Source organism: Columba livia, chromosome 10 (genome assembly GCF_036013475.1).
Source record: "Columba livia isolate bColLiv1 breed racing homer chromosome 10, bColLiv1.pat.W.v2, whole genome shotgun sequence".
NCBI lineage: Eukaryota > Metazoa > Chordata > Aves > Columbiformes > Columbidae > Columba > Columba livia.
The window spans coordinates 12,451,313-12,471,905 of NC_088611.1; the positions used below are offsets into that span (position 1 = coordinate 12,451,313).

Sequence of the window (20,593 nt, forward strand, 5' to 3'; positions counted from 1 at the left end):
CCGCACTTCAGCAACTCTGTGTCTCACCTCTGTGACTTATTTCCTCATTTCTAAAGTATCGGGAACTTTGCAGCCGGGCTGGTTGGAATTATCAGCATGCTTTAATGGCTTAAAAACAGTGAGAAATGGATTAAATGATCAAAGAAAGCTTCATGTTCAAATCTTTATATTGTTCTCGTCAGATTTATTATATTTTTCATACAGCTTCTGTTTTTCTCCCTCCCTATTTATGTCTTCACAGCCTTCTCTGAAGGCCCACAAAAGTGTGTATATGAGTTGCAGTCATATTTATCTGAATAGGGAGGCACTCCTAATATAAACAAAAAATGTCATTGTCTTGTTTGTTAATAAAGCAACATACGGACTCATAAAACATGGGTTAAAAATAGTCTTTGCATTCCAGTGCAGAGTTTAATGAGATACTGTGAGAGAAGAAATAACTTCTTGAGTGCACAAGACATAAGAAGCAGTGAGGGAATAGAGAGAGAACTTAGTGTTAATCATGGTCAGAAGGGGGATACAAAAGAGAGTTGAGACAGCTTGCATGGGCTGTACTTTTAGGTGTGACCTTACTGGTAGTACTTAGAGTATTAAAGGTCTTCAGTTCATAGCTGTGGATTACATGTTGTAGATACTGTTGATTCTTTGTTTACTTTCAGTGACTATGTACCTATGGGTAACAATGCACAAAATATTCTAAAGCAACTACAGTTGTTTCCAAAAATTTTGATTCATTAATCCTGAGTAGTTCCAGGAACAGACAGTTCATTTTACATTGTTATTTTTGAGGAGGCCTTTTTTGGCCACACCTTAAGTACAGCTACGGGGAAATTCACATTCAGGTTGAAATTGAGTTGAAAAGGTGCAGTAAATGAAGAAGGAGAAAGATATTTAATGCATCTTTCACGAAGAAATGAGTCACAAGACAGTAATATCACTGCTGTCCATATCAATGGATATAATGTCTAGCAAGTCAGTTATGAAAAACAAGGCTTTCTTTAAATACAGCAGAGGAAAATGTATGGTAGATATAAGTGACTGATACATTAACACATTTACTCCTAGACGCATACATTATGTACCAGTTAAGCAGAACTGACAGCTTCTAGAAAGAGGGCAATTAAGCCTTTTGATTGTCGTAATGACATGGCACAATAGCTGTCTGTCATTAGGAGAACAAGAGAAAGAGGATCTGCAGAAACCGTTCCTATTTTTAGGGTCTGAATCAGGAAAGCATTTAAGCATCTGCTTAAGTCATTCCTGTTCAGTTTAGCAGTGGAGCACGTTTGAATTTAAGCATGTGCGAAGCAAACAGGGACCTTTGTTTTCTCCCTTAATGTTGAAGGGAACAATGAAGTTCACTCATCATTCAGAAAATACCATAACAGATACAGAAATGGGTGGTGACTTGTCTACTGAGGACAAGGGCTCCCAGCTGCCCATGGTGAGTAAGGCGCTGGAGAGGAGGGTGGTGCAGCTTCCATTCCAGGGCAAGAAGGTTATGACATCCCTCTGGTAATTGCCTTTGTGGTGAAAGAGTTTTGGGAGGGGAAGGTATCTCTGTGGTGGTCTTTCCATGAAGTTATTTGCATGTCCGATCAGTCTGGATACTTTCTCTGTTTTGTTTCTTAGCCATTCTTTGCTCTGTGCAAGCTTCATTAACTTTCTTTGTCTCCATTTTCTCCTGTCTTTTCATAGCTATAGTCCCAGAGTGCTTTCAAAATCTGTGGAGAGTTTTTCTTTTATCCCCCTTTTCCCCTGGTATGTAGCCAAGTTCTAGTGGAGGTTGAGCCCTCTTTATTCAAAAAGTTAAAACAGGCTATAAGTTCTTTGTAGTGAAGAATCTGAGCCCTTTAAAAACAGCTGGAAGCAAGCTTGTTAGCTTACCTGTACTGGCAGAGAAAAGTCTGCGAGCTGTAGGTTTAGGAAAAGAAAATCTAATGGATCTATCAAGTGGTAGTAAGCATGCGGCCCTGCTCCTGATGAGGCTTCCAGGAGAGGAACACCCGGGTAGGTACTGGCTTGTAAATATTCAATATGGAAACAAAAACCTTGTAGCCAACAGTGTGTCAATAGCTGATTACAAATTTGCTTTGAGATCATAGTTTGGCTGTGACTAAATTAGATGAATAAGTGAATGTGTCACTGGGCTGGCAAAAGATTCATTTTAAGCACAGTATATCTGGAATTAGAAATTAAGCTGCTGAATAAAACACATGCAGGTGGCTAATAGTCAATTTGGTATAGTGAGTATGAGCTAGTTCTTTAATTCTTTCTTTTTTTTTTTTTTTTAAAGAGAAATGATTTTATTCAGGTTCCTGTTATGAAGAGAAAAGTAGATTCCTAGAAGTCTTGGAAAATGTAAGATATTAGCAGTGTAGCTGAAGTTTTGTCTTCCTGCTTGCAATCTTAAAGTTAGTTTTAGCTGCTTTCCAGGTTTCTAGTATCTTTCTTTGAGCTGCTTGTGAAGTTACTGTTAATAATTCGATCTATTGCATAAAATGGCATGTAAAATCCTTTTAACTCTTCATTACCTTTTGAAGAAAGGGAGCGTGTTGCTCAGCAAAACTTATCGGAAGAGAGGAAAAAAAATGAATGTTAACCTGGGTAACAAAAGCTGGACAAAGACCCATGGAGGGAGCTTGTAGTAAATCTCGGCAGGTGGTGTCAACATTTATGTTGAAAAGCCAGATGCAGCCAGATGGAAAATTGCATCTTTAACCTCTGAGGTCATAATGACATGTCATCACTTCATTTGATCCCCCTGCTAAGTGAGCTTATCATCCACCCTGCTGTCACTTCTGGTTTTAGTTTCATTTCCATAATAAAATTAAATTTAATTTGTCTGATTTGCATTTTTTTTTCTTTAGATCAGGGCTTTCACAAACCACTGTGGTACACACAGCAGCCTCTCCAAGGTGAAGCTACAGCTGAATATGCGTTATAAGTCTGAGCTTTTCTCCACATCTTTCACACCTTACTTTGAGTAGAGGAGACAAAGGAGAGGAGAAGGAGATTTGGGGCAACCACTGGTGGTCTGATAGCTGCAATATGGGCTGGAAGCCCAGGGGTCTCTAGGTGTGGTTTGTTGCAGGAGAGCTTTGTCCCTTCTGTCCGTGACCCCAGAGGAGTTGTGTCCTTTACGGAAGTCAGAGCAGTTTACCCACTGACTCTTGCTGTGCGAGGTCCCTTTGTGTAGCCCCATGTCTTTCTCCAGTGTTTTGTATTCCCCTCTGTGCCAGGCTCTATTCACACTGCTTTTTATTGTCCACTGTTGTGCATACGTGCCTTCTGGTGGCTCGGCCGCGTGACGCCTGCTGGCCCTGACACAAGTGGCTCGCTGGAAAGCCCAGCGGCTTCCAGGAGTCCTTGTCCAGGCAGTGTACCACATACTGTTCTGCATCCCTACCTAAGAGAACAACGAAGCCCATGCGGCTTTAAAATACTTTAACATTTAAATACATGTTTAGTTTTAAATATGTACCACTTTAGTATTAGTTAATGTATGTTTTCTGTGTTCCTGAAGTGGAGGTGAAGCTCTTAGTGTTCTCGGCAGTTTTTCCAGGGTTAGTTCGCTTACTTATGCACAGTTGTATAGTTGTAAACTTCTCAGAGTTTTGTGGGTATGAAGAATGCAGGATTAAAAAGTGTTTGTTCCTGTGTAATTTGTATTTTTTCATTATCACTATTTTTTTTTCTACTTTTTAACTTACCATCTCACCTTTATTTGTGATCTGTTCTATTGCAAAAATTATAAAATCATTGTTTGTGTTGTGTATTGTAGCAGCTTCAGGTCATGCAGTAAAGAAGATCTGTGTGTTGAGATGAGCTGTGTGTCCTGCAGAACTGTATCTGCAACCTGATTTGTTATACCAGTATACAGGCTGCTTTAATGTATGTGTGCTTTGTAGCAGCACCTTCGTGTGTATGTGCTTCGCAACCTCAGACAAATGTAGTCTTGCTACTTTTGGTGACTGTAGTTGTAACTTCCCAGTTCAAGCATGGACTACTTGCTTTAAAGTAAAGACCAGGATTCCTGGTGGCATTTATAGTGTCTCTGTAGAAGCTTCTGTCTTTATTGGAACTAACTAAGTTAAAGCTAAGTCAGATATTCCTAAGCTTGTTCTATTTCCTTCTCTTGATTTTCAAGTCAGACACACCTAAAAGATAGTCTAGCTTCATAGGTCTGTTTTCCTTTTAATCTCTTTGTTGTAATTGAGACCTAGTCCTTGTTACAACATAATTACCTAGTCTGAAACCAGCAGGGAGTTGCTGCTTTATGTGTAGGGTGGGAAGTTCTCTAAATAAATGTAGGATTAATTACATTCACAGCATGTCATTGAGGTGATGAGAATGACTGTGATTGCTCAGCCCCCCTTTTCTTTTCCCTAGGTTTTCTGAATTACTGTTTTAATCAATATAGTGTAAAGTGGGCCTGAAGTGTTAAGGCCTGATGTTGCAAAGGTGTTAAGGAGCCCAAGTCTTTCAGTAAGAAAAAAACCCATGAGATTTAGGATTTTTACTGTCTGTGTCACATTGGATTGTGAAGTGCTCAAGAGAGTAGGGAACTCAGCCTTCAGGATCATAATTGCAGTCCAAGATTTGTGTTCTTTCTGATCTTTCTTGGCTTTAGCTGACTTTAAAAATTGATTTTACAAGTTATTGTCTCTTTATATTTGCAAAAAAACCTACTTTCAAATGTATAAGACAGTCTCCTAACATTTTTTTTCAAAGCATACGTTTGATAATCAGAGTAGTGCTGATAGTTTGCTCTTGTGCCCATTTAAACACGCTGTACCTCACTGAATCTTCAAAAACCTCTCTTCAATTCGTACAAATATTTGCATAGCTATATAGGTTTGTTATTAATTTACATTAAGTTCTCTCCTTTATGGAGCATCTTACATATTTTCCTTGTATCTTGTTTCACAAGTTAGTGCACTACTAACATGTTAGTTTATTACATTTTTCAAGCTGGGGGGAGGACAGAATGTCTTAACAGATAAGAAAAATTAATCAGTGCTTTTAAAACATTGTCAAATGTTAGAGGAATATGCTAATTTTCAGCTGTTAACTTATTGGATTTGGCAGCTGTGATTTGGAAGAACAAAAGCATGAGCAGTAATATATTCTGGATGAAAATCCTGGTGCTTGGCTCTTTGGGATTAAACTGATTTGTACAGCATGTTTAAAGCACTTCATACAGTTAAGACCTTGGGAAGCAAACACTTCATAGTATTGTATGTTATGTGCATTACAGTTTCATGGTCCACTATACTCTGCTTTGGCTGCAGTTTAAGTTTTACTTTACCTTCATTGCTGCCCATGTTAACCTTAGTTTAGTGAAGGCTGCAGTAATTTCAGGTTTGATATAAAACTCCAATATTCAAAGTAGGTGGTGCAGAGAAAGCCAAATTGCTTTCACATTGCTGCTTTGAAAGCAGCCTTGCTATTAGCATATGCTTTTAGTGTGTGTTCTGATGTGGCCAGTTATGTTATTTATCAGATAGTGTAGCAACCCTATTTCCACCATTGCAAAATCACTTATTTGGATCTAGCTTGTAGTTAGATGATTATATTTTTCACTACACTTCTTTAATAGTATTGTCATTGTGGATATGCTAAAGTCACTTAATTCCCTGTCCCCCACCCCCTGCAAAACAACACAACTTGTTGGATTTTTGAAGACTATTGTTTCTGTTTCTCTTTTAGCTTAGTAAGGGCCATACAGGTACAAGGGGTAAACCAAACAGTCTTGGTGCTGCTTGTGCTCACGCCTTGTCCCTGAACACAGTCAGAAAGCTATGCCTTATCTGGTTATGTAGGCTTTACCCTTAGTGTCCTGTGATGACTTGCTGTAGTAGCTCATGACTACAATCCCTAATTATTGTAATTCCTTCTTAGCAGGCTTTACAAGCTGGCATCACTACTGCTGGCAGTTAGTTCAGCGTGCAGCGCTACGTTTGCTTGCTGCTTTGAGTAATCATGCTGCATTAGATTTGCTTTTCATTCACTTCTCTGGTGGCCTGTGGTGGTGTATTAACTTTCAGATGTCCCAGCTGGTTTTCAAGCTTTTACCAATAATAGGAGTGCCCACTTCAAATGGTCTCTTTGTGGACTCTCTGAGGTTCATTTTATGCATATATTGGAAAATAGGGGAAAAAAAAAAGCTGGGAACATACAGATTTTTGTTACTTTATAAACTTATGGCCATCCATTGTTTTCAGAGTCTTTGTCTGAGTACTGTCCAGTATTTATAACCATCTATTAATAAAGCACAGTATGTCTTTTCAGATAAAAAAATGTTGTGACATTAAATGTTATTTATTGATAGGTAGAAAATGTATTGCACTAGCTGACCCAGCCTGACAATATGTGCTTATTTGAATAATGTGTATTTTGATACAATCAGGTATAAAACGGTACATTCACACCTGAATCTGGTAGAGAACCCAGAATTATTTGTTTCCATCCCAAGTCATCTGCTCTTAATCCTTAGATCGGAGTTCTTTGATTTAAAAATAGTAACTAATAATTTGCAAGCACATTGTCTCTCTTCACCATTTTGATGCATGTTTTTAATACAGTTTCTTTTTGTTTACTGTCATCGTGAGCTGCCATGCCTCTCATTAAATGTTGCATCTTATTTAAGGACTGAGGTGTCACTTCAATTTGTCTGTAAAGCAGTATTTACTTTGTAAATAACAATACCTAAGTCATGTCATATACTGACTGAAGAGCCTTAAAGCAAAATACTGTTTGCCCTGAAGGATGGAAAAGGTGATAGTCAGGTGGATATAATACCTGAAATTCCCCTTTATATATGTTTTAGCAAGCCCTGTAAAACATGGATTTTTAACAAGGGGTTTAATCTCTCTTCCCAGCTGCTAGCTGCAGTTCTCTTTGATGTTTTTCCTCTCCTCTCCTTTCCTGTGTTTTTTTTTTTTTTCTATTTATTCCATCATTTTTCTATAGCTCATTTTCCTTCAGGCTGTGTCTGAATGCACCTTGCTGTGGGTAGAGAAGGCAAAGAAGAAAGCCATTTTTTTTCCCCTCAGGCTACCGCTTTGATTTTCCAAAGTTGTTGGGAGGCAGTTCCTATCTGCCCACAGAAGGGTCAGCGATCTGTGTCGTGTCTCTTCAGTCAGCACATCTCTGCTGACTCTTCCACAGTTTTGCCGAGGGGAAGGATGAGCTTGTGGAGTTGTTGCTTTCCCAGGCAGGTGGAGTGTGCAGCTGTGATCAAAGTGGGGAGCCAATCCACAGGCTGATAATATCGTCTTGTTTTGTTTGCAAGCTTGTCGGTAGCTAGCTTAGTCTCTTCCACCTGCCCCTGCCCCTTGCAGTGATTGTGCCGTAAATCTCAAGACAAAACAAAGGTGGAATATGAGGGCATGATTGAGTCTGTAGTCTAAAGCCCAATCGCCACTATTCCCTGGGACTCCTTCTTGCCACACCACACTGTCCAGTTCTTGCATGTGCGGCCTGCAAGGTTCCTTGGTGCAGATCTGCAGCCAGTTCAGCGGAGTGTGGTGGTATTATTATTATTCGTAAGAGGAATGATCATGCTCTAGAGCATCTGATACGAGGTGTTTTACAAACGTAACAGGTTGGAGGGGGGAGAAGGTGGGAGCAGGCTGTTCAGTTTAGGCTCTTGCAAAAATCTACTTTCCTGCCAGAAATTTGTAAGATGCTCAGATTCTGTGTCTTTTTATGTTGAGACCATGTGAGTTGAGAATGGACTGTAAGCAGGAAGGCTACAGGTGATGTTTTCCCTTCTGGTGGTGTTACGGGTGTCAGTCAGAAGCAATGTAGCAGTGTCAGACTTAAAACTCTGATTGAACTCACTAGGACTTCTGGTGGATAAATTCCATTGTAAAGGGGTAGGATTGCATTGGAGTAATGTGTTTGGAATTGTGTTTTTAAGCCTGTCTGTTGTCATTGTTATTCTTGTTGGTTTTGTAATACATTACTTTACTAGCATATTCTGACACTAAAATTCACATATTCTGTACCGCTTTGTGTGAGTACCTTTCATTCCCATATTGTAGTACAAATGGTATAATTTACAGCATTAGGAGTGCCGTCCCCTGGATCACCAGGGGTGATGGTGAAGACCAAGTTCTAGATAATGACAGTTGAGAAATTTGAGGGAGACGGGGCTAGTGGAGAACAATTGTCAATGTTCCATTTGTGTAATGCAGCCAATACTTACTATCACATTATAGAATCTGTTCATTCCTCTGTGTCTGTTTTGTGGTGAGTTATCTATTAATCTTTCATTATTTGTATTTATCATATATAACTTTGGAAGCTGTGCCATTGTTAGATGTTTGGACTGGCTGCAACTTACTGAAGCTATTTTGGCAACACTGAGCTGCTTCTAAGCTGAGCTAAAGTATTGTTAAAACATAAATACTCTTTGGTTTCTTTTTATAGTCCAATATTAATTCTAAGTCTGTTTTCTCTTATGCATATTTTCATAGTATCATCTACATAAGTAAGCTGTACTTAATTTATTTTATAATCCATGATATATTTGGTTTCAACTTATCAAAAAGACCAAGTAATGAAAGAAAGATGTTATATGGGAAAGCTGCTTCTTTTTATTTTTTTTTAATATTTATAAATGTGAAGTTCAGCTCATGCAATATTTAGATTCATTGTGAAAGAAGCACTGTGGAATTTCAGAATAAATATGGAGGGAAAGTCACTTGAAATAGTCAGACTTATTAACATAAAAGAAGTCACTTAAGCTGAAACAATGGTGCTATGTTTTATATTTGATTTATGGCTAACAAACTGTAATAACTTAAGCTATGTTGATAGCAGTTCATGTTTACAAGACTGCAAGTTGGATTGCAGTAGATCACTCTCTTAGTTTCAGAATTCATGTAATGCCCTTTGAAAGCCAGAATTTCACGATGGAAGTGTTTTATGCTCCTCTGAAACCCTTTGGATTCTTCCACATTAGCCATTGTTCTATGGTTCAGGACTTCCTGTCACCTGAAGATAAGTGGTGGGTTTCTCTTGTCATAAGTAGTCTCTTTATGCTGGATTTCTGCTCTTCAAATCCTGCCAATTTAAACTGCTTACAGGGAGGTGTATTTTCCAGACTTCTTTTTGAACCCAGTGCTCCCTTTTTTGTAGTGTGGTTTTCCTGTATTTCCTATATAAAGATTTGGTGTGCAGTGGAATGCTTTTCCAGTCTTCACTTTATCTGATGTCTACAAGGGAGGGAGGAGAAAAAAGAAGATTGTATAAACCTCTTACAAACCCAGCCCTTGTGCCTGAGTCTCTTCACCGCATCCTTTGACACCTCCACGTGTGGGCGCTGCTCTCAGCATGGATCAGCTGCTTGGGATGGACATGCCATGAACTCCAACCAAGCCGATGCACGAGAGCTGTGTTTGATGGCCCTTTGTCATAAGGGTCATTATTTATACCTCTGCTTATTTTAATTAAATACATATGAATTTGAAGATCATCTTTAAACACCACTTGGTCTTAAATGTGATTGAAGTTGCCTGGTGTTTCCATGAGCTGTTAGAAAGGGAATATTTACCAGTAAGCAAAGGTGTGGACAGTGTAACTGTGTACACCTATGTGATCTTGGCTAAAAATCAGAAGCCATCCTCTTGAGAAATGGAAAGAATGAATTCTTACCTGCAGTCACATAAAATATATTGAATAGACTGAGCACATTCTATTTTAGCAGCTGGCTGTCGTAAGGAAGTGTAGATATTAAACAGTCCTTAGTGCTGTGTTGTGGAGATGGCTTGTTTCTTTCCTCTGAAGACAGTGGTTAATCTAGCACTAAATCATGTGAACAAATGTTTCATTGTTTCTGTTGTGTTTACACTCATCTGTCTTTCCTTTGCTGAAGATAATGTAGAAGATTAGTTAAAGTTTAGGTCAATTTTTACCTGAGTCCTGAAGAAAATGGTCCTGTTTCTCCTTTGCTAGTGCATTAAATTCAGCTTTGTTATATTATCTCCCAAACTCACTGATTGGAGCTAACGAGTTTTTAATGGAGTTATTTATTGGTTCTGCCTCTTGCTATATACATGTATAATAAACTAAGCACACAAAACTGTTGAATGGTGCTGTGTGTGTTTATCTCGCTGGCTGTTAATTGTACTACCTGTTCTGTGATTGTTTCAAATCTCAGAAGCCAGGTAGGGTTATGATGAGTTAACCAGCTAATAAAGCCTGGAATGTGGTTTAGTAAATGTTGCGTATTCATCTTTCTGTTTAACTGATACAATAAGGAATTCTGTGGATAGAGGTGCCACTTTTGAAAAGAGACGTAAAATAGGCTTTAGACCTTCCTTATCACTAGGAACCTATGGTATTTTCTGAATGACAGCCTTTCGTTTCTATGACAGGGTTGCACTGTGATTCAGGTGCTGTGTGTATTTTCTGTTCCGCTTCATGCCTTAAATTTCATGGCAGTATTGTTATGCTTTGTTAAGTTTTAGCCACGTTTCACTGTAAAGAATGGTTGTGATCTCAGAGCTGGATGAGATGAGATCTGTGCATAGTTTCCCTAAGCTTGTGGGGAATTGAGGTAAAGGTGTGTATAAGGTACTTTACAAGCAAGTTATGTTGGTTGTTGTAGTCTGTCAAACAACAGTGTGTACAGATAGGCAAAGTGGTTGTCACTGTCAACAATTACCAAGACTACAGGTTTTCTGCTGTGAATTTCTTTCAGAACTTCCTTTGGAGTATTTTTGTTCACTGATTCTGAGCTTGCTTTTTCAAAACTCTTTCACTATGGCTGGAGGTCACTGGCTAGTGTGTAACTTGAGGCATTCATTAGGACTAACCTTGAAAGTGAAATAAAAATGGTGAAATATGGCAACTCATATAAAACAATTGCTGAAAGGTGTAATTGTCTCTTATCTCCAGGCAGATTGTGAGGCTTATGTTCTTTTGTAACCCCTGACTTTTAAAGATTAGTTTCGGCAAATTGATGGTATGTTTAGTGTGATGAGTTTTTTATTATTGCAGCATAATGTCCATTTGTAAGGGTTCTTTTCCTGCACTGGAGGAGTTTTTTGTTATCTAATCTCATTGTTCAACCAGTTATGCTTTTTTTGTGCATGTTGACTTTAGATACTTCTGCATTAATAAAGTCTGCTTTTGCATTGAACGCCATCGTTATCACTTCTATGTTTTACTAGTCAGGACTGATCAAACCTATATTCGTTTCATGTCTTGAATATTTTATTAAAATCAAATTGTCTTTCAATTCTGTATTATAAGAATTAAGTCATTATATTGTTTTTCTTTCTAGCTGTTTGAAATTGCACGTCAGATGTGGGGGGATGTTTGACGTTGTTATTTGCGTTTCTGAAGGAAGCATGCTGCTCTTGGTCTAAAGTCCTGAAATACAAATTATCTTACAGTAATTCAAGAGTATGTGTCTCTCCCTCACTTTATTCTCCACTCGTGGGTGTCGGAATATGCTGTTCCAGTGACTTACGGTGTTTCCGAAGAGGGTGAGCTCAGTTACCAGTTTCAGGAGACTTTTCCCACAGATCACCAGTTTGGTTGCTCTAGCCAGCTACGCAGGACTAGATAGAAGCTGACATCTGAATTTTAGAATGGAAAACAATTTATTCTCTTCTCAAGTATATATAACAATAGTTGGATGCTTTGTCAGCCATGTCATTCTTATATGAGCTTACTTTCTTATTTTTTTATGTCGTGTTTGGCTGTAACTTGATGAGCCTTCTGCATCAAGGGAGCTTAAGCTGTAGGCTCACTGCCATAGAGATGTTAATTTTCATCAAGATCATGACAGACTTCCTCTGGGAAGTTAATGTTGGCATTATCAAGGGACCAAATGCTGAACAACGTCCCTTCATACCTTTGGTTCTGGATAGATAAGGCTTGGGCTGAAAGACAGTGGTGGAGGAAGTCCAGCAAGAACCACTCTGGGCAGGGGAAGAATAGGATGGTCTGAAGGGTGGGGAGTGTCTGGGCCTTTTGCAGGTGCCCGTTTGTTCACCAGTGACAGTCCATGCAGAAACATCAGTTCCATTCTGTTGCAGCTTGCTCTCAACTGGTCTTCTGGCAAGGCAGAGAATTGCATTATCTCTTATAGTTTAACTGGCATTTCAGTGTCTTGCAGATACTAAATATACACATCCTCTGTATCTGAACTGCTGAGGCTCTACTTTGGGATGATATCTGGTGATGTCTGAGATAATATTAACTCTAGAATTGTCTCAACACTTATGATGCCTCTGGCTAAAAGAATAATTGTGGGAAATAGTAAGCAGTGGTGCCAGGTATGTAATTTGGAACACATTGAAGTGGTATGTGTTGTATTGCTTGTTATCTGTTATATCTAATAAAGAGGGTGCTGTGAAACTTTTGTAAGTCTGAGTTTTGCCAGGCCTTGTTGAGAAAGGTAGTTCAAATAGAGACTGATGCTTTATCCTTAAACTTGGTTGTTTCTCGTACAGTAAATGTATAAATTTAAGGCAGCTGGGAATACCTTGTGGTCCAGCAGACAGCCTTTTGCCTAATGCAGCAGCTTTGTTACTAGATGGATCCTATGTGTCCAGAGCTCCTGCTGAGTGGAGAGAAGTTAAATAACCACCTATTTGATATTTGTCAGGCCTGCTGACTGGCACAGAGTGCTGGGGGTTTGTGTCTGAATGCATCTCGAGGAATTGTAGGCCTACTGGGGGATGGCTGCCTGGCAATGAGACAGGTCCATTTTCATATTTGGTGGAACCCACAGCACTGCAAAGGCACGTCTGCACTTGAAGTATCTCCTGTTTCTTTCAGACTTGTTTATCTTGCCTGTAAGGCTTAAAGATAATTAATGTAAAGTGTTTTACATGTAAGACAGGGCTTGTCAGCCCCGTAGAGCAGAGTTAGGGCACTGCTATCATGGAGGACTGATTCCCGTTGTGATACAGTGAATAGGCCCTCACCACATTTGTACAACGTAACATAACAAGACTTCAGTTGGTTCCAAGATTAGTTGGATTCCAGCTTGGTTCTGAGACCAGTTAGGTCACATTCATACACTAGGCTGGTGACCAAAGCTGTTGTCAGTGGTTTTGATACAATGGTTCCCATGCTTTTGTATTGTGCTTGGGCAAGAATAGCTCCATCTGCCATGACAGCACTTGTGCCCTGTGCACTGACTTGGGTAGGTAATAAGAAAATTCTGTTGCCCTGTAGTTGTATTTTGCTGTGTCTTACACCTAGTTTACAGTGTGTACTTCAGAAAAGTAGATGTTTGTGTGTGTTTGTGAAATGCAAAGCCAAGTTTATGAAGCAATAGGAATAATCCTTCTATTGTTTACAAAAACAAAAGCAAGCTATAGCTTGTGCTTGTACAAGAAAAGTGGCTTTTCGTTCCATAGTGAAATGTTCTGACTCCTGCTTCAAAAGACTCCGCTGCCCGTGTGACTATTTACTGCCACGTTTGCAAATACTCGGCACACTGTTTTAGATATATAACTCCCATGCCGTGATTGAGTGTGCAGTGCCACCCATCCTACAGAATGAGGAGCAGAATGCTGATTTTTGTATTTGCAAGTTCTCTTGGAGTTCCTTGGTGGGGTGGGGTGTGTTTTGTTTTGTTTTTTTTTAATGTAACTAAACTTCCAACGCAAGATAATTAGTTGTAGGGTTGTTTTTATCAGTCGGATAGAAAGACCTGGCTCAGTAACACTTTTTCTTTAAACCTTTCCTATTTCTGACTGATGGGCACAGTGTACAGAAGCATCATAACTTATTTTTATTTTAACATTTGTGCAAAATTAGAGGATTTTGTGGCTGGGTCTGTTCCCCAAGTCCTGCATTTATTTTTTACTTTCTGTGGCCAGGTTGACTTTTGTCTTTCCTTCCATCTTACGTTAAATCTTCCTTGGAAACAATCCCTAATTTATGTCTTCTAGGAGACTTTTTTTCTCATAGCGCTGTTCTGGATATAACAGCTCTCTCGACTCATCAGATCCTTACACCCTCTTTATTCCATAGAACAGAAGGTAGAACCGGGGCCCGCAGGATCATCAGTCTTTCCCTGGGCAGTTGTGTCCTGCTCCCCTCATGCAGCTGCTGCTGTCTGAGCGCTGCACTCAGTCCCCAGCACCGGCACTTCTCTTTGTGCTGCCACAGGTGGCTATGCTGGAAACCTATAATGATTTCCTTTCCTTGTTGCCATAATCATCTCTTTACCCCTTGTTTTACCCATCTCCCTTTATTTGCTAAACGTCCTTTGATTCTTTGTTATTTTCACCCCAGTTTTACTCTTTTATAATCTGAGATCTGGCACATGAGGAAACTGTCCTGCTGCCTAGACAAGGATTACAGTAGTTCTGTCTTGAAATTGTAATTCCAGATGACATGGACAAGACCAGACATGCCTCTGTTATCTGTTCCTCAAAGCCATACGTTAAACAAAACATGCATCCGATCAGTTTAACCTGTAATTAAACATTTTCCTTAAGCAACTGACATCTTGATAACTAATAATTATAATGTGTGGCACCTTTAAAGCCTGTTATGCGTGTTTATGTAAGAACACTATTACCATAATAACAAGATATCATTACTGCAAATGTGCATACTGAATGAGCATGTCTTAAAGTAATCATGTGATTCTATTAATCATACTTGAAAAATTATAGTATTTGCTCTCTACTCTCTACAACACTTCTCAAAAGGTTTTGGAAACAGCAGGACCTGTTTACTACAAGTCTAATACATGATCTTTCTTTTCTAATGTCTCTCATTTTTGTTTACCAAATTGTTGCTTATCTGTCAGCTGGGGACGTCAGAGACCCTCAGTCTCCCATTGAAAGCATTTCCTTATTTTGATTTTTATGCTATTTGCCTTGCTTTTTGTCTAGGCGATGCTGCCACCTTTTCTTAAGGCTGATGTGAAATGCACTCTTGAAACTCAGCTCTCCTTGAAATTAGATAATTGCCTTAATCAAGATGGACTGATAGCTAATTGTAATTCTGTTAGTCCCTTGCACAGGGGGAGGAAAAAAAACCCCAAGCTGTTCAAGTGCTCTTTTTTCCTTTTAATAGAAGATTGGAAAGTTGGGGAGAAGAGTTCTCTGCTTTTATGTATAAATTTTGTGAAGAGTGTGACAGTTGGTTTCTCATATTTAAAGGTTGAGCTCTGTAGACCATCCATTTTTTTTTTCTAGAAGAGACTTGTGAAAGTTGGGAATAAACATTTAGCCTACTAAGAAATATGAGCAACTGAAGAGACTTTTTCATACTGTTTATAAGTGACTAAGAGCTAAAATAAAATAGTAAAATAATCTTACAGTTTTCAGTGATTTGTTAAAAGATTGTGGTTGGTGTAACATGATCTTTGGGAAGGTTGTGCGGGTCTGCGTAAAGTCCGCATGCCTTCCCCATCCCGGACCTGAGCAGAGCTGGTTGCTGTAAGAGTTCAGGCCTCGCACGTGGTGTTGGTGGGACCACAACACGAGGGAGCTGAAGTACAGAAGTTGCAGAGATTAAGAGGATAGATGGGATTGTTGGCCTTTTGCAGGTGTTTCACTCATCCAAGCAGAGTGTCTGTTTGTGCTGGTGTTAGAAGGGAAGATCAGGCTGTTTAATCAATGCCTTTTTTTGACCTGTAATCGTTTGTAAAGATAAAAAGCATGTCCTCTCTCAGTAGTTCTATCAAAGCTTTTTAGAAAAAGGACTAAACATGGAACTTGAAGCCAGTTATTGTTGTTATTTTGTAGTGTATTTTGATCGCTCAGAGGGAATTAACCCCCGGGTTTCAGACTAAGAATGCTTTTTGCGGTTTCACAGTTGCGTGGTGGGGCGGGTGTTTCTCTGTAGCTGTCAGGCATCACTCTTGTCATTCATCCTCTTTGAACTCATTGATAAAAACGCATTTGTGTGCAGAGTGACCAAATGCTGCTTTACAGAGACCATTTTTTGTCTGTCAGTAGTACCACATCTAATTTACTAACATAATGCGTGTTGAGTCAAATGAGTATATCGCTGTGTATTTTCTTCCTTACTGCTTAGTGTGACGGATGCACTCATCTGTGACAGTTGGCATTAAGTAGTCTGGAGCACACTGAAGTATTTATTAATGCCAAAACGTGCTTGATGCCATACATCTCCCGAACACTTGATTCAGTTATGTGACATGTTTCTATATCTAATGTGTTAACTGCATTGTAAGAGAACAGTAAAAGAGGAGGGGGGAATTTTAAGGGAGTGATTTCAAACTGAGAGCATCTAGCAGGAAAAACATGCATAAAAAAATCAAAACAGCAGAAATAGGGAAAAAAAACAAATACATACAGGGTTGGGAAGTGAGGTGACAGACATGAGAGAAAAGATGTGAGGACACATAGGACTTTCAAAATTGATTTTCTATCTATAATGGCAGTAGTGAAACAGGTAGGTGAGACTGAGGTACCTGAAGATGTATCACCAGAGAAAATTGTGCCTACAGTTAGTTGCTTGTGGCTGTCAATTAAATTAAAAGGAACTACATACAAAATGCGTACAAAACAGTGTTCTCATTCATAGTGCACATTTAGCTTTTGGAGCTCATCGTATTCTTGTGGACAGTCAGGCAATAGGACAGGAAAAAGGATCGGACTTCCACATTGTTAACAGTTCTTCCAGGGGAAGGGGCATGTGCACAGACGGACGTGTGTACAGTTGGAAGGAAGGAAAGAGACTGTTTCAAAAGCAAAGCAAAATGCTTTCTGAAAAGGATATAAACTCTTGTGACCTGGGGTGTAAACCAGCTTCTCACCAATGTGTTCAGGAAGCAGATTTCTCTGCAAGCCGGTTATTCTGTTATCACCTACCTGCAAAGCTTCATGAACCTTTCTATGTATCGCTTGGCTGCTTTTTCTTTATTTTAACCTATGGAGCAGGGAGAATGCTTTCTTTGTTCCCAATTAGATTGGCTATTTTTCAAATTCTCCTTAACTTTTCAAGAAAAAAATCAAGTTCTTGACAAAAAGAAAATGGAAGTATATCATCAAAGATAAAAAAATAGAAAAGTGTTAGGTAAACTGGTTTTTCAAATTTGGTACGTGCGTTTATATTGGAGGCTGCTAGGATAAGGTTGTGATTGAATTCTTAGCTTTAGATTTAAAAATTCGAGAACTATAAATTGTTCTCTGTTGCTTCAGTTATTTCTGGGAAACACTTATTTCTTAGTTTTCTAGTCTTTGGGTTGAGCTAAGGAAGTTTAATATGTTTTATTCCAAGTCCAGCTTTTAAATGTTGCAATGTCTCTGTAAAATGTATAAGAAGCTGCATTGAGTTCCCCTTCCCCCACTTTTAAATACAATCCCTTTAGGAGGAGAAAAAACCCCACATGAAGTGTCTATGTTATACTGAGTAATTATGCCCCCCGGGAATGAGAATATAAAGATCTTTAAAATCATTCAACTGAGAGAACAAGCACTTTAACTTGTGCCTCGCAGGAGTCGTGTATTACATGATGAGCTGCTCGGCGGTGTCGGTGTGCGGTGCCTGGCAGGTTCGCGGCTCTGGCAGAGGAAATGAAACCCCGTCAGTTACTGCAGGATTTATAGCAGACCTGCTGCTGCAGGAAGTGGTGAAAAGTTGATTGATAGTCTGAGGCAAAACTCTACAACAAGAAACAGGATGTGTGTTTGTTATTTTATACCCATTTTCCTCTCTGCCCCCCGCCCCTCCATTTCAAGGCACTCTTTGACTTTTTGTTCTCTGTTTATAAATCCATGATGCGCTTTTCTGGTAAAGCATGTGCTGACTTCAAAATATCTGAGGAAATGGTGATGGCTGTACCAAAGATTTGAGGCTGACATAGCGTGCCTGCTCTATTAGAGGTGTTTATCTAAATGAACCTGATATTTTCATTGAATTATATTTCAGCTGGGTTACAAATGAAAGGTGTAAAGCACATCTATAGACAGAGTATTGAGCTTGTGCTATCATGTGTGCCTAAAGCTAGCTGTGACAGGAGGAGAACGTGCCACTAAAATGGACCTGATCAGCTATGCTTTACTGCTTCATCTGCGTTTAACAGACATATCTGGAAGGGTAGTAAAACAAAATGATTCTCCTGCATGTAAACTTAATCCAGCAGACCACATAGTGCAGAATTCACTGCTAAAGACAGCAATCCTGAAAAGGTTTGTTCTGAAATCCATTTTCCCCTACTGTGCAGTGCTGGAACATCAAAGCAGCACAGTCTTTTCTGAATGGGTCACCAAAGACTTTCAGTGGGATATTGTCTAGCCTTGTGGGAAAAGTTACCCAAAGTAATAGTAATTATGAATACTTTTGATTGTTCCTGCAGGATCATCTGCTTCTACAGTCATATCTAAAGAAAGTTGTTTGCGAAGCAAGCAAATAGTATAAATGTTTAAGATTTGTTTTCTCGTTATCAAATGGGAAAGTTCTCTTTGTGCAGTTAAATAACCTATCTTGTTCTTTGTTAAAGGTCAAAAAAGTTGGCTGCACTTGCTGAATCCTTGCAGAAAACCACCCTTACTAAGTCCCACATAGGATTTGAACTAGAAGAGCTGGAAGCAGCAGCGGTGCTGGTGCAAGAGGAAGAGCGTGTGTTAGAAGCTGCTGGCACAGTTTCCAAGCAACAGCTGCCGTCCTCTGAGTCGGAGACAAGTGACTCTGAAGAATCAAGCTGTACTTCATCATCTGAGACAGAAGGCTCTGATTCAGACGAGCCAGAGTCCTCAGCTACTGAGGATGGGAAAATAAATTCTCTACAAGGCACGCGTCTAGAGGAGAGGACAGCTCCACTTATTGACCGTAATGGATTAAGGCAGGGCACAAACACTTCGACGTTTGAGGTTAGTGATGAAAAACCAAACGTTTCTTTGCAATCTACATCTGTTCCTGGAAAACTGATAGAAGAATTAGAAAAACAAATGCACACTGCAATTAGACTTTCAGAACAGCCTGAAGGATTGGCTACTGCAAGCTGCGTTTTACAGGAACAAGAAGAAAACGGTGTATCTGAACTGGACAGATTTTCAAAGGATACTACTGGGAAAGGAAATTTCTTGGAGGTGTCTTCAAAGACAAACCCATTGCTTTTTCTTGGCAGCACAAATGAAGATGGAGACTAAAGGACTGTGGTAGAACATGGTGTGACCCACTAGCAACACAGCTCGTGGCTATGAGGTGTCCAAGGCTGTCCTGAGCTACAGAAATAAGTTGATATTTTTCTTCTTTGTTGTGTTGACAGTTTGGAGGACAAAACTGCTTTGAAAAGGATTTATATGACTGTATGATAGTTAGATTTTTATTTTTCTTCTCTGATTCAAAGTCTCAGAATTAATGGGGGAATGTGTAATTTCAGTAAACTTCTAGAAACAGTTTTCATTAAGCTTATTTGGTAGTAGAATGATGTCCTGAACAAATACAACTGAAATGAGCTGTAGCATCCTTTTAGTTATCTTCATCTGTTGGGCTTTACTTGAAAGATATCCTTATTATGTTTGCATAAACTTGTTTATGACATTTTGCTGCATTTTTTAATTTTAAAAGGCTTTATAGCTAACCACTTCAAAATAATGGTTATAACTTTAAAAGTCTAAATAGTGCTGACAAGTTATTTTAAAATATATCAATGTTTTATATTTTTGTACAAAATAAAAGAAATTTCTTTATCATCAGTGCAAGGCAGAAGGGTTATAGCTTATATTTCTGCAAGATAGAAGGCTTATAGCATGTATTTCTGCAGTTCTTACCTGTTTCAGTGTGTTTTTCGTGTATTCTTTTGTGGTGTTTTTGAAATGTTTCCACATGTGGATACTACTGTTGATCTTTAAAGAACAGAAATCCTAATTATTTCGTATTTCTTTCTGTATATCCTCTTAATGTCACCACAGTCATGTGCTGTGATTACTTTTCAACCTTTTTTCTATTAAAAAGTGTATAAAAATCCTAAGCTTAAAGACTTCTTCACCAGCGCTACACCCTGCTGGAAATCAGCAGCCTCGCTCTGTTCCTGCGCTGACTCCTGTTCAGTAAGAACTGCAACCCTGATCTGCCAGTATTTTTTATGTTCTTAAATACCTACTGGTCGCTTAATCAGCCTCTGTGTTCTGTTCCCCAGGGGAGGAACCTTTCCCATCTTGCATGTCAGTGAGCACTTACTCTTCTAAATGCTAGCAATAAAATCTACACTGTAGCTGCAATTATTCAGCATATCTCTGAGGGGAAAAAATGTGCTTAAGGAAAAAGAACAGTAACCTGCATCCCTCTCTTCTACACGTATGAACTCTGAAACTCCCTTCAGCTGAACATGGGCTGCAGAAAGCTGCATTAGAATGAGCTAGGAAATACACATTGTGGAAAATGATAGGTGTTTGTAATATCCCATGTCTTTGGCTCTTTTTTTTTTTTCATTTATTGTTTCTTCTCCCATTTTGTGGCAGACTGAGGAGAATGTGCTGCTTTTTCCAGCAGGCCTTACTTTCAGGGGCTGGCTGCCCCTTCTGGAGTGAGGATAACATCTTCGGTTAATCTTTTTGTTCTTTTGTCTACCTGCCTAAAAGCATAATTTGTTTATGCCATTTGTCTTTTTCACCATGTCTGTCTGAAT

The 20,593-nt window shown here is 39.1% G+C and overlaps 1 protein-coding gene across 3 annotated transcripts in view; it reads left to right on the forward strand.

The window, feature by feature from the left end:
• Window positions 1-19,930, forward strand: part of SHQ1 (SHQ1, H/ACA ribonucleoprotein assembly factor) — a 45,768-nt gene extending 25,838 nt beyond the window's left edge. For all 3 annotated transcript variants that reach the window (XM_065075357.1, XM_065075358.1, XM_005501932.3), the window contains exon 12: window positions 18,464-19,930. In XM_065075357.1, the coding sequence (XP_064931429.1) occupies window positions 18,464-19,112 (649 nt within the window). In that variant the 3' untranslated portion in view covers window positions 19,113-19,930. The remainder of the gene's footprint in view (window positions 1-18,463) is intronic.
• The last annotated feature ends 663 nt before the right edge of the window (window positions 19,931-20,593 follow it).